This window comes from Protomyctophum bolini (genome assembly GCF_963924005.1).
Source record: "Protomyctophum bolini genome assembly, chromosome: 16".
Classification (NCBI taxonomy): domain Eukaryota; kingdom Metazoa; phylum Chordata; class Actinopteri; order Myctophiformes; family Myctophidae; genus Protomyctophum; species Protomyctophum bolini.
The window spans coordinates 39,556,087-39,575,136 of record NC_137877.1 but is presented as its reverse complement, the minus strand read 5'-3'; the positions used below and the strand labels follow the sequence as shown (position 1 = coordinate 39,575,136).

The following is a 19,050-nucleotide window of genomic DNA, read 5'->3' as shown; positions in this document are numbered from 1 at the left end:
CTGACTGCAATGGGAAGTGCATTCCACAGTTTTGGAGCCAGAAGGGAGAAGAGTTTGGGATAAGTAGCCTATCTCCTGTTTCTATAGCGTAAGGCAGTACACCCCCTGGACATGACGCTAGTATGTCGCAGGGACTTACTCCCAACCCAACCCTTGATGCTGAGTGTCAAGCAGGGAGGCACTATGGGTCCCATTTTTACAGTCTTTCGTATGACCTGAAAAGTAAAAGTCGGACTCGACAAAATACACCTTTGTGCAAGTAGAACATGACCTGGAGCCTTGTCCAACAGATAAGTGTTTCTGAGACCCTATAGTGTCAACGTCTGTGACATCCATTGAAGGTGTGATTCGATGGATTTCAGGGGTTAACCCATTCTGAACGGGAACCCATTCTGGTGTTAGCATCATGTTATGCTTTAGCTATTGAAAAATAGCAGATCTACAAGCTCATAGCGCGCCACCGAGTGGTGCGCTACGAGCTTGTAGGTCTGCTATTTTTGAAAAATCGACTGACATTTTTTAAAATCTGATCTCAGGTCAGAATGGGTTAATCAGACCAGTGTGTGTCCAGTGGAAACCTCGTATGAATCTGATCTCAGGTCAGAATGGGCTAATATCCTTTCTCCTCACTTGACAGGATGTGATAAGCCAGCTGATGGGGGTGGAGACCGTCATCGCCCGCGCCCGCTCGCTGAAGGCCAAGTTCGGCATCGGCAAGGGAGAGAGAGGAGGAGACGAGGAGGAGGACCTAGAGAAGTAAGTATACCGGGCCTGGGCGGGCCGGCCTAGCGGACCAGTCCAGGCACCTTGAATGGTAATCCAGCATGCCAGTGTGTCACAGGTTCGAGTCCCCGATCCCGGCGGACTTTACCGTGTCTCCCCCCCCCCCCCCGTTTCCTGCCTACCTACTATACATCTATCAATAAAGGGAAAATATCTTAACCCATTTAGACCTGAGATGGATTCTACAAATGTCTTCTAAATCATGACAGTTGTCAGAAAAACATATATGTAATTGGCCTCCGACCCCCATCTGAAAATATGTCGTCGTCGTCGTCCCCCAGAAGCAAAGATTTGAGTTAAAAATGTTTGCTGCTGAATATACAGTGCATCCGGAAAGTATTCACACCCCTTCACTTTTACCACATTTTTGTTTTGTTACAGCCTCATTTCAAAATGGATTAAATTCGTTTTTTTCCTCATCCATTTACACACAATACCCCATAATGATGAAGTGAAAAAAGTTTTCTCAAATATTTAGTTAATTTATCAAAAATAAGAAACTGGAAAAACACATGTATTCACACTCTTGTCTCTGTACACTGCTCCATTCATCTTTCCCTCTATCCTGACAAGTCTCCCAGTTCCTGCCGTGTGTGACGAGATATCACTGCTATATCATGGCCCTATATTTGGGCTTAAGTGGTTAAGAAAATCCCCCCTCACGCCCTCTGTCTTATCTCCTTTTTATTTAATTCTTCTGTACAAACTGAACCTTGACCGTGTACAGAATCAATAGCTCCCCATAAGAAGACGTCCCAGAGAACGGGACAGGTTGTAGCAGCATGTGGGAGAGGTGTCGAGACCCCTCCACGTCTCATGTTTTATGTATCGGGTGAGCAGTGGGGGCTTCAACGTGTTCTTCAACACGCACCACAGTCTGAAATCACAAAGCTCACGAGGAGGGTGAACTTTCAACTCAATTTGACTCTGTGGAGTTTTTTTTAAGCTCCTGTATAAGATGTCAGCTTCTTTTATTATTTATTTTACGCAGCGAGGCCTGCCTCCCTGTGGCAGACATATTGTATATTCATCTCTCCTCTACAACCTCCTCCGCCGAATCCTCCTACCTCTCTCCCTCTCTCTCTCTCTCTGCCTCTCTCTCTCTCTCTCTCTCTCTTTCTCTCTCTCTCTCTGCATACGTTCTCCCCCACCAACCTGTCTGTCTCTTTATTAATATCAGCGGGTTCTTGCTCTCATTTCATCAGACAACGCGCGCCTCTCCTCTCCTCTCCTCTCCTCTCCTCTCCTCTCCTCTCCTCTCCTCCTCCATATTCTAACTTTTATAATAATTATTATTTATTTGTTTTGTGAATGAATAGCCTTTTTACTTGATCATCCTACAAAAGTATAGATCCACAAGCTCTTAAAAACTCTTGTGATTTAGAACAGTGGTTTATAGAACCGTGGTTCTCAAACCCGGACCCGCCTTGTGAGAACCACTGCTTTAGAAAGACAGGAAATTTTTTTAACCGAAGACACGCTTACTGTTCATTAGTGTTCAGGGCCTGTGAGGACGCACACACGCACGCAACCAACACGCACGCACCTATACGCACGCACGCGTGCACGCTGGCCTCATTACGAGGACACCCAGGGCTGGCCCTGGAGCGCCTGGTGTCCCTGCTCAGGTGCTCTGACTGTCAGGGGGGTGAGCGGGGAGGGGGGGGGGGGGTGTAGGAGGTGTGATGTACACCGTCTCCCACAAACCAAATTCCCCCATGCAATTATACATCATTAAAATGACAGAAAATACACTCTGTGTGTGTGTGTGTGTGTGTGTGTGTGTGTGTGAGAGTGTGTGTGTGTGAGAGTGTGTGAAAGGTGCACAGTGTAGGCGGCACAAAGCGGCACTGACCGAATTATGCAGGAGGTACACTGACATTATATATGCAGTGTGACGGAGTATTTTGGCCCAGGTGGTGTGCTTTCTGGTTTAGAGGGGTGGCATGGAGCAAGTCTTTCTGGTCTAGAGGGGTGGAGTAGCCTGGCCCAACCAGTGTGCTTTCTGGTTTAGAGGGGTGGGCATGGAGCAAGTCTTTCTGGTCTAGAGGGGTGGAGTAGCCTGGCCCAACCAGTGTGCTTTCTCGTTTAGAGGGGTGGGCATGGAGCAAGTCTTTCTGGTCTAGAGGGGTGGAGTATAGCCTGGCCCAACCAGTGTGCTTTCTGGTTTAGAGGGGTGGGCATGGAGCAAGTCTTTCTGGTCTAAAGGGGTGGAGTATAGCCTGGCCCAACCGGTGTGCTTTCTGGTTTAGAGGGGTGGGCATGGAGCAAGTCTTTCTGGTCTAAAGGGGTGGAGTATAGCCTGGCCCAACCGGTGTGCTTTCTGGTTTAGAGGGGTGCGCATGGAGCGAGCGCTGGTTCACCGCCCACCCGCCAAGCCCCTCAACAGGTCAAGTTTTGAATAATGGTTAATGTGGTTAACCCATTCTGACCTGAGATCAGATTCATACGAGGTTTCCACTGGACACACACTGGTCTGATTAACCCATTCTGACCTGAGATCAGATTCTAAAAATGTCAGTCTTTCTTCGATTTTTCAAAAAATAGCAGACCTACAAGCTCGTAGCGCGCCACTCGGTGGCGCGCTATGAGCTTGTAGATCTGCTATTTTTCAATAGCTAAAGCATAACATGATGCTAACACCAAAATGGGTTCCCGTTCAGAATGGGTTAAAAGCTATAAGGTATAAGCTCTCTGCACAGCTATACAGTATGCATGCAGGCTTCTTAAAAATTTGACCTCTCTTATGAAATGCAAGAAATAAATAATCCTTTTTTAGCCATTCCAGTTTTTTGACTGGAAAAGCAGACTGCCAAAATGCACTAATGGGTTTTGAAGGGGGCCCATTATATGATATTATGCTCATCTCCAGCTATTGTATTTTTTTTTATTCAGGGACTCCACTAAAGTATATAGCTTTGCATTATTCACAGTTGGGGCGGAAAAAAACCAAATCCTTATTTATCGTATTTAGATATACTGACTATTATACTTAGACTATACTGCAATAAATGCAGCCTGCTCATTTCAGCCTTTGTCTAAAACAGGGGGTGGCCCGGGGGCCACATGCGGCCCCCACATTCACTTAATGTGGCCCTCGGGTTAATGTCAGAATACTGTTATATTGGTTTCAGCTGTTTACAATTCCACAACATTGCAAACATGACCCGCTTTAATTACTTCAGTCTAAATTAGTAGCTCAATTGCTCAACACAGGTATAATTAAATTTGAAATTAAATAAAAATGTACATTTTCAGGATTCCAATTCAAAAATAGCAAAAATTCAAGAATTCAATTCGAATATAGCAAGAAATAGCCGATCTACAAGCTCAAAACGTGTCGCAGCAATTCCCCACAAGCGACAAAACCGCTTGTGGGGAATTGAAATGTTCCTGGTTCGATCCCCGCAGCTCCTCCATGGCTGCGTGACCAAAGTGTCCTTGAGCAAGGCACTGAACCCCAACCTGCTCCCGGTGAGCAGGTTGGTGCCTGCCATGTTTATTTTTCTTCTTTTTGCTGTCGGACGGTGTGGCACGAAGTCATGCGCTGTGAGTGAGCTTATACATCTGCTATTTTTTGAATAGCCAACATAATATATGTGACCAGATTTGACTGAGAGACTGCCATCGCGCAAATTACAGCTTTTCACCAGAGGAGAACAACTTGAGTTAATAGCGTACAGGCAGACTCTTCACATACTAGAGCATGTCTGAAATAAAGTGTCGGAGCTGAAATCGACATGTAAATATGAAATAAATGCCCAAACATGTAGCTACAGGTGTAATGTTAGAGAGACCACAGAAGACATGTAAATATGAAATAAATGCTTAAACATGTAGCTATAGGTGTAATGTTAGAGACCACAGAAGACATGTAAATATGAAATAAATGCTTAAACATGTAGCTATAGGTGTAACGTTAGAGACCCACAGAAGTTAACCTTTTCAAGCCTGTTTTCTCAACTCCCTGTTTCTCTGCAAGACATTACTCTACAAGCCATATCTCCAAAACTGGTGGGTCAAACTTGAACAACCAATATGTAAATCTTCTTAAGTTATGCACCTCTTCTTAAGTCTGGTTTATACTTCGTCGTACCACTGTGTCACTCAGCGGAAATAGGCGTTCTAAAAACCTTTTCGAGCTTGAATGTTTCCGGCAAGCAACGCTGTCATAATAATGACATAATTCATCACTGTATAGCTTTGTGGAAAGTCCTTGACATAATAATGCTGTCAGGTTCAACTACTGTACCGTTTTACACCTGAGGGGGAAAAGCTCAGAGCTCATACATCATGCAGTGAAGACATGAACCCAATAATCCGTGAGCCTCGTTCGTGTTTTGGAAAAAGTTTTCTTTTATTTGAATCAACTATAAGGGCGTATCCTCTCAAATTGATCCCCGTGCCCCCCCCCCAGAGGAGGAAGGATATACCTTTGCAACTAAACCGCCTGATGTCGTTTCAAGGATTTCATGATCTTGAAACAAACATTCATTTTCTCTAAACGACGTTTCTGGGTTTTTTTTGTTGTTCTGCTGTCATTGCAAGTTATGATCAGTCCATGTGGATCTGACATATTACACTTTACCCGTTTGCCCCTTTACCTGTTCTCCTTCATCCACTGACGTTCACACTCTCTCTTTTTTTCCCTTTTTACCTCCATCATGATGAATTCCTGTTCTGTTCTTTGACTATATATATTGAAGTGTCCATTTGTACGTCTCTAAATGTTTTGATGAATTGAACATGGTGGTGGACCCTCTTGTAAACAAGTGTAATGCTTAAATCGGGTCGTCCACTCACAGTTAACAGTCTTTGTATTGAGTTTATGCTTGAAATGATACTGTAATTCTGGCAAACTGTTAATAAATATTTCAATCAATCAATCTCCCTCTCTCTTCTCCCCACCCCCTTTTGTCACTCTCCTCGCACATCGCTCACTCCTTCCTCCCCCCTCTCCCGTGCCCCCCCTGCCCTCTCTCTGTTCTCACTCCTCCTCCCCTTCCCCCTCCCTCCCCCCCCCCCCCTGCCCCCCCCCTCTCTCCTCCCCTCCCAGGTTTGTCGGCTCCTTGCTGGAGGAACCGGAGGTGTCGGTGACGGGAGCTGGCCGCGGGCCGGCTGGCAGCATCATCCACAAGCTGTTTGTCAGCGCTCAGAGGGTAAGGCAACCTCTCCTCAACCTCCTCCTCCTCTATTCCCCCTCCTCCTCCCTCCCTCCCCCTCCCTCCGCGCACACTCAACCAGCACAGTGTTAACCACCGCGGGCACGTAGCGTACGGGACTCCACTGCCCCCCCCTCCCACCCGAGCGCTTAACCCATTCTCACCGGGAACCCGTTTTGGTGTCAGCATCATGTTATGCTTTAGCTATTGAAAAATAGCAGATCTACAAGCTCGTAGCGCGCCACTCGGTGGCGCGCTACGAGCTTGTAGGTCTGCTATTTTTTGAAAAATCGAAGAGCGACTGACATTTTTAGAATCTGATCTCAGGTCAGAATGGGTTGATCAGACCAGTGTGTGTCCTACTGGAAACCTCGTATGAATCTGATCTCAGGTCAGAATGGGTTAAATGCCCGCAACGCTGCATGTCAACGTGGTGGGGCGTCGTGCTCACCTGCTGGCCTGTAGCCCATGAGGCGGAACGCTCGCCGTTCCTACCGACCGCTCGCCTCCTTGTAGCCCTGAGGGGAGGTTGCACATATACACATACACACACACACACACACACACGCACACACCGATGCATGCACGCACACACGCAGTCATACACACACACCGGGGAAACATCAGTAGTAGTACGCAGTCTTGTATGTGTATAGGCATGGGGCACATGGGAGATGCCTCTGTGCATGCGTGCATGCGTGCGTGCATGCGTGCGCACAGCATGTGCGACACCTGCAGCCTCACCTTGTCAATGTCATGACGACAAAAGGCCTGGCGATGTTATCACCGTCAGAACGAACGTCTGTCCATTGTGTGTGACCTCCTCCCGAGGACTGTGGGGGAGGAGAAGCTCCTAGAATGTTCTAGAGGCAGAATGTCAGTTGTCCTACTACTGTACGTCCACTACTGTACGTCTAATACTGTACGTCCAGTTTGCCCTACTACTTTACATCCACGAATCAGCGACGTTAATTAATCCATCCATATTTTTTTCCAGGAGATAGAGAATGCATATAGCTTTCAAGATTTGCCAGATTTTGGTAAACTGCTCGATTTGAATGTTGTTTACAGTAGCAGTGCAGCCTGTGTGGGAGAGAATGTGTTGAGAGACATATTTTTTTTAACTTCCTATATTTCAAGCACTGCAAAACAGTTTGTGAGGCTTTAGGGTTAGGGGTTTATAGCGCTTCAAAAGGATTAACCATCAAACACTTTAAGAACCCGTACTAGAATATAATGAGCTCTCACTGTTAAGTATACCAAATTATATGCTTTTATGACATACCGTTATTTTCTCTTTTGTGACAACCGCTTTAGGCTGTCATTTTGAATGTAGACAAAAACTCACTTGCGTTAATATAATACCACCCATGGGACATTATTTTTGCACCACATTTCATGCTTTTATGATATTCTTTAGGTGTGTTTTGCATCATCTACCCACACTGTATAGGTGGCAATATTCAGTTTTGTCAATAATTTACTTCTTGAACCCATTTAGGCCAAATTAAAAAAAAAAATCTTCTAAATCCTGACAGTTTTTTGAAATACCCATGTTTCTGTATCAGTGGTGCACAATATTTCATGTCAAGGACCCCCAAAATTATATTGAATTGGCCGCTGACCCCCCCATCTGAAAATATGTTGTTCCAGGGACCCCCCAGAAGCAAAGATTTGAGTTAAAAATGTTCGAAAGAAATAAATATATAGAAGATTTGTGCCACATTTTCACAATTTTTCTAAAATAGCAGACCTACAAGCTCGTAGATCTGCTATTTTTCAAGAGCTAAAGTATAACATAATGCTTAGTTTAAACACCAAAAGGGGTTCCCGCCCAGAATGGATTAAGAAGTAACATTCTAGAATGTTTTAGGATGACCCAAGGGACATGTGTGCCAACTGTTATCCTTTTTGGAGATTATTTATTTGGTGTCTCTTGAGTCAACAGTTTAGGTGGCCATTTAGAATTTTGTCCATATAACTCACTTCCTCACTTTTTGGGGCACCCAAAGGACATCTCTATCAAAATGTCATGCTCTTATCTTTTACGATTTGGAAATGTTTAACCCCCCCCTACACTATTTAACCCTCTATCGACAGTAGACTTAAAATGCGTCGAGGACCTCCCTAGGGAGACTCCCGAGAGGCATCCTAACCAGATGCCCCGAACCACCTATAAGCTGTCTCCTTTCCAGGCGAAGGAGCAGCGGTTCTACTCCGAGTCTCTCTCTCGTGTGACTGAACTTCTCACCCTATCTCTCTAAGGGAGATGCCGCAGCCACCCGTCGAAGAAAAATCCAAAAATAGCTGATCTACAAGCTTGTAAATGGGCTATTTTCAGCGCACACAAAGGAGTAGTTCTACTTATTTTCTATCAATTACTCACACCATGAAAGCCTTGAATTCAGGGAGATTTAGTGGGGTTTTTTGTTAGTTTTCTTTTTTCTTCTTGCATTCCTAAGACAATCATTTTATTTGATGACCGGCTGAGTCTCCGACGGGAGACTCAATAACTCCTTTAAAACCTCAGCGAAAGGTATGACATGACATTGCTGAGTCTTACTTAAAAATAATAATAATAATAATAAAAAGCTTTTCACTGATGGCCACTTTAGTTGAAGAGGCTGCATCCAGCAAACCACAAGCAAAGCTCTTTTCTGCTCTCTCTCTCTCTCTCTCTCTCTCTCTCTCTCTCTCTCTCTCTCTCTCTCTCTCTCTCTCTCTCTCTCTCTCTCTCCCCATCTCTCTCTGTCTCTCTCTCTATCTATCTATCTCTCTCTATCTCTCTCTCTTTCTCTTTCTGTTATGATCAGCAGAAGAGGTGTGTGTGTGTGTGTGTTTCATTTAGCGTGCTCTGAGATGACAGAGGAGAAAACACACACACACACACACACACACACACACACACACCTGCATGTCTTATTATTGGTTATGCAAATCAGCTTGTCTGCAACAATGACCCCCTGCATGGTGTTAAAGGCTATGTCTGCCTCTCTAGTCTCCACGTTGGTTATTACATGAAGCCATGCTTTGATACAGTGCATGGTTGCAGGCACTTGCAGAGGGGGGGGGGGGGGGGGGGGGGGGGGCTTGAGCCCCTGCCCTTTTGCAGAAAGTGCCCTTTCCCTAAAAAAAGAAAAAAAATGTTTAGTTTAGTTTTTTTGTCATATAAGGGCATGTGGGGGGGGGGGCGGGGGGATGTGATGTGGGGGGCCAATAAGAGCTTGTGTGGGGGGGAAATAAGGGCTTGTGTGAGGGACAATAAGGGCTTGTGTGGCCTAAAATATAGATAGACTAAAACTGGACTAACACTAGAACACTAAATGAATATTACTCCTAAAGACTACGACTAAAACTAGAATCTAAGTGTACTGTCACAAAACGACACCACTCAGAGTGTGAGTTTAAAGTTGATAAAAGGTGTCGCCCAGAGAGACGCAGACTTCATCAACACATGCGTCGCCTGGCTCTCCAGCCCCACTGACGTCATCCTCCTCCTCCTCCCCCCTCCTCCTCCTCGCAACAATAATTGCTTTTGAAAATGCAACTGAGAAAGAAGAAAAAACGAAAGCTCAAAAAAGACACGGAGAGTGAATGCTTGGCTAGACTCCCTCCTGTGTAGCTTGTGTTTTAGTGTGGCGCGCATACTGCTATAATAATGGGAGCGCAAACGATACACTTCCTTCCTTCCTCTCCTCCCCCGCCTCCCCCTCTTATATCACTTTTTTTTATCCTTTTTTTTTACATTCTTACACCACAAGATGGCTGAGTGTTAAATTACAGGCTGTGTGTGTTGCCAGGCTCTAAATAGAAAGTAAGCAATTATCTTGAAGTGCATGGAAGGCAGGTGGAAATTGTGCGTTGTATATAAAGTTTTTTTTCTTAAAGAAAAGTAAATGAAGAAGAAGAAGAAGAGTGGACCGGAGACGCGTCCCCCTCTGACCCCGAACTGTGGAATTGAGCAGACCGCTCGTGGTTTAGATTAAAGGAGAATTCCATGCTAGAATACTTACCTGTATTTGTAGTTGTTACGTCCCCACCAAAGAGGTCCAGATGTTATTTGTAGTTGTTACGTCCCCACCAAAGAGGTCCAGGTGTTATTTGTAGTTGTTACGTCCCCACCAAAGAGGTCCAGATGTTATTTGTAGTTGTTGCGTCCCCACCAAAGAGGTCCAGATGTTATTTGTAGTTGTTACGTCCCCACCAAAGAGGTCCAGATGTTATCTGTAGTTGTTACGTCCCCACCAAAGAGGTCCAGATGTTATCTGTAGTTGTTACGTCCCCACCAAAGAGGTCCAGATGTTATCTGTAGTTGTTACGTCCCCACCAAAGAGGTCCAGATGTTATTTGTAGTTGTTGCGTCCCCACCAAAGAGGTCCAGATGTTATTTGTAGTTGTTACGTCCCCACCAAAGAGGTCCAGATGTTATTTGTAGTTGTTACGTCCCCACCAAAGAGGTCCAGATGTTATTTGTAGTTGTTACGTCCCCACCAAAGAGGTCCAGATGTTATCTGTAGTTGTTACGTCCCCACCAAAGAGGTCCAGATGTTATCTGTAGTTGTTACGTCCCCACCAAAGAGGTCCAGATGTTATTTGTAGTTGTTGCGTCCCCACCAAAGAGGTCCAGATGTTATTTGTAGTTGTTACGTCCCCACCAAAGAGGTCCAGATGTTATTTGTAGTTGTTGCGTCCCCACCAAAGAGGTCCAGATGTTATTTGTAGTTGTTGCGTCCCCACCAAAGAGGTCCAGATGTTATTTGTAGTTGTTGCGTCCCCACCAAAGAGGTCCAGATGTTATTTGTATTGTTACGTCCCCACCAAAGAGGTCCAGATGTTATTTGTAGTTGTTACGTCCCCACCAAAGAGGTCCAGATGTTATCTGTAGTTGTTACGTCCCCACCAAAGAGGTCCAGATGTTATCTGTAGTTGTTACGTCCCCACCAAAGAGGTCCAGATGTTATTTGTAGTTGTTGCGTCCCCACCAAAGAGGTCCAGATGTTATTTGTAGTTGTTACGTCCCCACCAAAGAGGTCCAGGTGTTATTTGTAGTTGTTGCGTCCCCACCAAAGAGGTTCAGGTGTTATTTTGTAGCAAAAGTGCATTATTGGCTATATTTCCCCTGATATAAGCCCTCAATGGGGGTTGGGTTTTTGTGCTAATAAGCTTATTTCCATCGAAAGAAGTAGTAGAGTGTGCTGCTTGGGATACTATTTACATTATGAAGAGAGGATATATACAATTATTTTTTAATTTTTATTTTTTTTACTAGTCTTTTTTTAGACTAGTAAACTACGCAACTAGTAAAAATGACTAGAAATGAATGCCCTAGCACACACACACACACACACACACACACACTCCCTGCATGCCAGAGCTGAACCTCTGCCCCAAATCTTAAACATGGGCCTGTTGTAAGCGCCACCAGGAGGCCGTGTTTTTTCCGAGACAGTATACGTATTCCATCCCGATTGGCTTATAAAGTTACATAGTTTGCAGGAGTGATCCGTTTTGAACAGCATGCCACAAATCATGAACACAGCGTGCAGCAGTGTCCGTGAAACTTTGCACACGCTTTCCAACTGAGTCGAGGAAGAAATGCCAATGTTCAATTCAGCCTGATGGTGGCGCTATAACACTCCTTATTCATGTTTTTTACCTGACTGCGTCGAGCCCCTCTCTCTCTCTCTCTCCCTCTACTCGATGGCGCTGTGTGTGTGTGTCTGTTTTGGGTCTAGCATTCTCTCCATCCTGCTGCTCTTCTGCTGTTATGTTTTATGTTTGTTTCTCTCTTCCCCCCAATGCTGCTTTGCCTTCTTTCACCCCCCATGTCAAGCTGGCTGACTTCACCAGTGATGAGGTAACAACTTTAGCAAACTGGCCTATATATAATATTATATACTGTCATTTTAGAGTAAAGTATTGGACAGTGGAAAACGTCCGTAATCCGTCCTCTTTGTCATTCCATCACCTCCCATGAATGTCCTCCTTAACAGTGACAGTTCCTTTGGGGCAGTTACTTAGAACTCCCCCCAAAAAAAGAAAATAAAAAAAGTCCTATACACTCCCTGCCGAGAAAGCACATTTTCCCCCAACCGCCTCTTTAAGTTAATTGGCCAATTTTGTTTTGTGTTGTGGTTGTTGTTCTTATGTCCATTATGCTACGCAGGGCTTTCTGGTGGACGTGGAGGTTTGTACTGTTCTTGCTGTCTGTGTGTAGTAGTAGTAGTAGTAGTAGTTGTAGTAGTTGTAGTAGTAGTAGTAGTAGTAGTAGTAGTAGTAGTAGTAGTAGTAGTAGTATGAAAACCCACCTCCATCATGGCCCACAGCACTTACCCCACCCCCTTAGATAGCATTTCTGTAGACTTAGATAGCATTTGATACAGACTTATAGCATGTTATGTAGACGGCACTATAATTGCATTGTACGGTGGGGTCCATTCCTTTCTGCCGGCCTGACACCCATAGGTACCTCTAGGTATTTAAAAGTACCTGGGTACCTATGGAAGTCACACCTCTGATGGGTGTGGTTTAGTCTTAAGGGGTGTGTTCTTAGCACGTCATAGTACATATGTATAGCATAGTATAGTATATATGTATAGTTTCATTATATAGATATTCCACTGTTATACTTTCTTAGCTTACGCATGTTTCATGATAAATGCTTTTTATATGTGATGTATTCCCATGCTTTTTTTGTCCTTGCTTAATGTAAGTCGCTCTGGATTAAGAGCGTCTGCTAAATGCCTAGATTGTAAATGGTGTGTTTTTTCTTTCGCTCACCTCCATATTGTTAGGAGTTTCATAGAGATATACTGTACATTATAGCTGCGTTTTGATCCCCGTCTCACTTTGTATTTCATTTAACTTAATTTCATATTTATCTGTCAGTTTGGAAACCTTGTCATGTCCTTTTTCAGGATTCAAATTTAGCTTAACCTATTTTGACAATTTTTTTCTGGAAAAACCCTGTGTTTCTGTGTCAGTCGTTCTCAAACATTTTCAGGTCAAGGACCCCCAAAAATATATGTAATTAGCCGCCGACCCCCCCCCCCCCCCCCCCTCCCCCCCATTTGAAAATATGTTGTTCCAGGAACCACTCGGAAGCAAAGATTTGAGTTAAAAACGTTCACTCTGAAAGAATATATATTCAAAGATCTTTGCCGCATTTTCACGATTTTCCAAAAATAGCAGACCTATACAAGCTCTAGATCTACAAGCTCGTGCTACGAGCTTGTAGATCTAACGGAAGTATAACGGAATGCTTAAAACACCAAAAGGAGTTCCCGTCTAGAATGAGTCAAGTAGGGCGATAATTTACACGAAAAAAAACTCCACCGAAAGTTAGAATATGGAGATAAGAGGTTTCTAACCCCGACAGCGCCTTAGTTTGCCTCTCTCTGTCCGAGTCTGAACGCCACCATCAATCCAGGAACGCCACACGGAATCCAATCCACTCCAACCTTATTTGTGTTCTGTCCCTCCTCGGCGTTCAGCTCCCTCGCCTCGAGGCGAGATTTAAGGGGGAGATTTAGGCGAGGAGGCATTCGCTAATTCGTAATCAGCCTCGGCTTAATTTTCGGCAATTCGTTCCCCCTCAGTAAAAATAGATTGGGTCGCTTTGGGATGTTCACCCCCCCCCTTCAAGTTCAAGTTCAGCCGGCTAGTCTCCTCTGTCATCTTTAATCAGAGTCAAACTATACTTGTTCCTGCACACACCTTATAAGGATCCCGATAAAGTTCTCTCCCCCCTCTGTCGACCTGTTGAGTGATCCTCTACTGCTGTGATGTGTTAGGTTGTAGATCAGCACATTTTGAAAATGCAACTTGTACAAATAACCCTCCCTGTCATCCCTTCATCATCCTCCCCCCCACCAGAAGCAAATATTTGAGTTTTTAAAACGTTTGCTCTGAAAGAATATATATTTTCATTTTTGTGCCGCATTTTCACGATTTTTTTCCAAAAATAGCAGACCTACAAGCTCGTAGCATGGCTATGAGCTTGTAGATCTGCTATTTGTCAATAGCTAAAGTATAACATCATTCTTTAAAACACCAAAAGGGGGTTCCCCGCCCAACCCAAAATGGTTTAATCCTGTCTCATGGTCCTAATATAACCCTGATGTGTTAGACGACGTACGGTGGGGTTCGATTCCTTTCTGCCGGCCTGACACCCATAGGTACCTCTAGGTATTTAAAAGTACCTGGGTACCTATGGAAGTCACACCTCTGATGGGTGTGGTTTAGTCTTAAGGGGTGTGTTCTTTTCACCCACTGTGTAATATAATAAACAGACAGTAGGTGGCAGTAGGGCAGTAGGACAGAGGCCAGTGCAACTATACAGCTTGCAAATGTAATGAAAATTTGAAGGGATGTGCCAGGGACCCCCCAGTATACCAGTCTGCTCTTGGAAAACTCTTCTTCATTCATCCCAACGTATATAAACCTTTACCTCCCTCCTCCCCACAACCCTGTGTCCCTCCCTCCCCTCCCTACCCACCATGCATTGCAGGCTGCCCTCCTGGCTCCGCTGGACGATGACTTGGGGCGTGCCTCGGCGGGCGGCGGTGGCGGCGAGGACAGAAAGCCCGTCGGAGGAGGAGGAGGAGGCCTCAACGTTCCCGACTTCCCTCCCCCGGCGGGGAGGGAGATCCTCCTGCGTACCTGCGTGCCCCGCCCCGCGCCCTACTCCAAGGCTCTGCCCCAGCGGCTCTTCTGTGTCCTGATGAGGGAGGACTTCAGGCTGGCGGGCGCCTTCTCCTCCGACACCTCCTTCTTCTGAGACCCCCCCCCAACCCCAACCCTGACCCCCAACACCCAAACCCGACCAACTCCCATCCATATCCATACATCCCCCGGAAGCCGAGACACGGAAGGATGGGGAGGGTTTGGGGGGCATAAGTGACGTGAGCATTATTAAGTAGCACGGTCCGTTTCAGGTGGAGCTCCATCTCCATGGTTTGGTTGTAGCCTACGGTTGGTTAATAAATGATTAAAGGTAGAGTAAGTGATTTCACTCAAAAAACCTTAGGTTTCGTTTTTGGCTGTGGGACCTAATAAGCCTTCATCCAATCAGGATAGAGAGTCAAAAACGAAACCTAAGGTTTTTTGACCCCGGCCCCAGGGGTTAACTGGGGACAGGGAGGAACTCCTTATATGGTCAGCACACTCTATAGTAGAGAGGATTATCACAACAAAACAAAAAAATAAGTGATTCAAATATCACTTATTTTTTATTAAGTGAAATCACTTACTCTACTGTACCTTTAATGGCTCTTTTCCACTACAAGAACTATAAGTGATCGCCAGCGCCAGGTTGTGTTAAGCCCAACACACACACACACCGGGTGGCAACGCCTGGAAAAATAAAACAGTGGCATATCGGAAGCGTCAGGACGAGGCGTGAACGCGTGTTGCGATATAGGTTCATTGAAAAATAACGGAGGCGGCTTGTTTTGATGCGCGGCGTTCGCAGACGGTGTGTGTGTGTTTAGGGCTTGAACGTAATCTCATGGCTTCTGGATTTGTTTCCCTAAAAAAAGGAAACTGGGCTTCAAGATAAAGTTATCCCAGAACCTAATTCAGGAGGTTATATAGTACTAACCCCCCCCCCCCCCCAGAACCCTAGAAATTATACTTTTGTAAATAACTAGATCTACAAGCTCACAACGTATCCGCTTAATCGCGACCTTCTAGAGCGAGCAATTTTCAGTCAGCTTCTACAGTATGTTATAACTTTACGTGGTGATCCTGGTTAAAATGGAAATGAAAACAAAGCGACTATAGTATCACAGAATGGGACCGCATGTACATCCGACGGAGCACTAGTCCAACATGCGAAACGCATCTCAGACTATAGCGCCTGCTCCCGTGCTTGCGGTTATTAGTTAGGTTAGGGTTTGAGATGGGTTGTCGTTATTCGGACCAATGTCTTAGTAGTCGAACAAAAGTATACTGCACCCGTATCACAGTATATGACGCGGTTCTGGAAGGTTCTGGGCCTTTAAAACCCATGGTGTCGTGGTTAGTTGAAAAGAGCCATAATGTTGTCCAACGTGGTACCGAGTGGCGCTTGCATCTTCAGAATGACACAACAGAACCGTGTCACCCGCGAAAAAGAAGATTTTTATCATGGCATCATCTCGCTGTGTATTTGTGTGTGTGTGTGTGTGTGTGTGTGTGTGTGTGTGTGGGATCATATCTGCCTCCCGGTGCCGTTAGCAGGGGTATTTCATGAAAGAAAGGGCTTTGATGAAGGGGTTTATTTAATATCTGCATGGATGGTGATTGAAGGTATTGTGTCAAGGATTTGAGTGTTTTTGAGTCGTATACACCGCCGTTCCCACATTTCAAGAGAGTTTTTTAGCTGTTGTTTACTTTAATATCTTAAACCCCACCACCACCCCTTGTTCTGTTGTCAAGCTTTAAATCATTCTTATTTCATATTATGCAGAGTGGACTCCAATCAGCTCACCCCACACTGCTTAACCCCCCTCCCTTTCTCCCTCTCTCTCTCTCTCTCTCTCTCTCTCTCTCTCTCTCTCGTGTGTACCAACGGACGAGGAAAGTAAACACTTTCTCATCAGTGGTAAAATGTCAGAGTGCTATACTCACTAGTACTTCTTGTCAGGTGGCCAGCAGTTGTTTAAAAATGGTGGCATTCGTAGCGTGTACATGTATTGGCCTCTCCCACATAGTGTTGTACACTTGTTGTGTGGGCTATACCGTACTAAAACTACTTCATTGTATGTAATACCTGTATCGTGTCATTTTGTTTGGTTATATAGCATTACACAAACGCGGTCGTTCTGTCCTGCCCCACAGAAAAATGTGCAGACTCCTGGCTGAAAGTGCAATTTACATACTCGACGTCGTAACGGAAAATGTAGCCTTCTTCGTATAGCAGCCGAGACTATAGACTATAGTGTGTAAATGTTGTTAATGACGCTTGTACGAATAATTATTTTAGAGAAACGTTCTATTCATTTGTTCTCCCGGAAACCGACTATACTGCAGGCATTTCTGTGGAGTGTAGGCCACAGAGTCTGTACATGTTTGTGTGTCGGTCCTAAATGTCTCTCTGATGAAGCACTCCCACAGGGGTATGAATAAACATTTTAATTCACTGTTTATGGCTCTCTCTCTCTTGAACTGATTTGTTGCACTTGAGGTTTGTCTCAACAGCATGACTATACTGACTACTTGATGTGTGAAACGGGTACTCTGACAAAGCCCCTGAAACATCTAATATTGGTGGGATTGGCGGTGTGTGACTCGTGCGAGGAGGACCACATAGTGGCCCCCCAACCTCTAGTAGTATAAACAATCAACCATCCTTCTTCAACCGCTTGTCCGTAGTCGGGTCAACAGCTCCACCATAGAGCTCCAGACTTCCCTCTCTCTCCAGGGCAACATTTAGTGACTTCCTCCTGGGGGAGGAATCCCGAGACGTTCCAAGGCCGCGGTGAGTATAGATGTGTTTCCTCCACCTGCGCCTTGGTCTGCCCCCGGGGGTCTCCTCCCAGTGGGACGTGACCCTTGGTCTGCCCCCCGGGGGTCTCCTCCCAGTGGGGCGTGACCCTTGGTCTGCCCCGGGGGTCTCCTCCCAGTGGGACGTGACCCTTGGTCTGCCCCCCGGGGGTCTCCTCCCAGTGGGGGGCGTGCCTCGAGGACCTCCCTATAGGGAGACGCCCCCGAGAGGCATCCTATAACCAGATATCCCCCGAACCCACCTCAGCTGTCTCCTTTTCCAGGCGAAGGAGCAGCGCGGTTCTACTCCGGGTGTCTCTCTCTCGTTGTGACTGAACTTATCACCCTATCTCTCTCTCTAAGGGAGATGCCACCGCAGCCACCCACTCGGTGGCGCGCTATGAGCTTGTAGATCTGCTATTTTTCAATAGCTAAAGCATAACATGATGCTAAACACCAAAATGGGTTCCCGTTCAGAATGGGTTAACCCCGTCATAGAAAGAAAAGGAGCAACAAACCAAAAAGTATTTCACTTATTTTTCCTCTTCATACAGTTGCCTATTTATTTATGATGTTTTATATAGTCTAGGGAAGAGAGCTTCTCAGTGAAAAGGGTTCATTTCATCCCAAGATGCCTTCGATAGTTTAATTGTAAAAACCATGGCACTTTTTCTCACCCTCTCGCTCTCTCTCTCTCTCTCTCTCTCTCTCTCTCTCTCTGAATTGAAATTCTTTGTTGTCTTCTTTTAACCCATTCTGACCTGAGATCAGATTCATACGAGGTTTCCACTGGACACACACTGGTCTGATGAACCCATTCTGACCTGAGATCAGATTCTAAAAATGTCAGTCGCTCTTCGATCTTTCAAAAATAGCAGACCTACAAGCTCGTAGCGCGCCACTCGGTGGCGCGCTATGAGCTTGTAGATCTGCTATTTTTCAATAGCTAAAGCATAACATGATGCCAACACCAAAACGGGTTCCCGTTCAGAATGGGTTAAGACATTTTGACCTGAGATCAGATTCTAAAAATGTCTTCTATACATCCTGACAGTTTTCTGAAAAAGCTATGTTTCTATGTCAGTCGTTCTTTCGATTTAAAAAAAAATAGCAGACCTACAAGCTCGTAGCGCGCCACTCGGTGGCGCGCTATGAGCTTGTAGATCTGCTATTTTTCAATAGCTATAAACACCAAAAAGGGGTTCCCGCCCAGAATGTGTTAAGACATTCCAGCAGGATAAAGTCTTGGCTCATATGTGAGGCTTTGTGGCGTTTGATTGTGGAATAATGAATTGTTGCAGGAAATCAGATGACTGGTTCAAGTGATTTAAGAGGAACGCGTCCAGTTCCCAATAAATCATTATTGTATATCCCACAGACAAACATATTCCGTGATCATTTTGTTGACTAAAGACTAAAAGATTTTTTTAGTCATCTGAAATCTGTGTCACTATTGGTGTCAGCTGTCAATCACACAACTTTTATACTTTATCAACTGTAATACTTCTCAAGTACTTCTCTCTCCCTCCCTGTCCTCTCTCTCCCTCCTCTCTTCCTTTCTCTCCCCCCCTCTCTCTCTCCCCCCTCTCTCTCTCTCTCCTCTTTTCCTTTCTCTCGCCCCCCTCTCTCTCTCCCTCCC

At 45.3% G+C, this 19,050-nt stretch overlaps 1 protein-coding gene across 1 annotated transcript in view; it reads left to right on the top strand.

Moving 5' to 3' along the window:
- Window positions 1-17,068, top strand: part of rab3gap1 (RAB3 GTPase activating protein subunit 1) — a 76,052-nt gene extending 58,984 nt beyond the window's left edge. The window contains 3 exon segments of the mRNA XM_080785485.1: window positions 638-756; window positions 5,840-5,942; window positions 14,455-17,068. Coding sequence (XP_080641611.1) covers window positions 638-756; window positions 5,840-5,942; window positions 14,455-14,724 — 492 coding nt within the window. The 3' untranslated portion in view covers window positions 14,725-17,068.
- The last annotated feature ends 1,982 nt before the right edge of the window (window positions 17,069-19,050 follow it).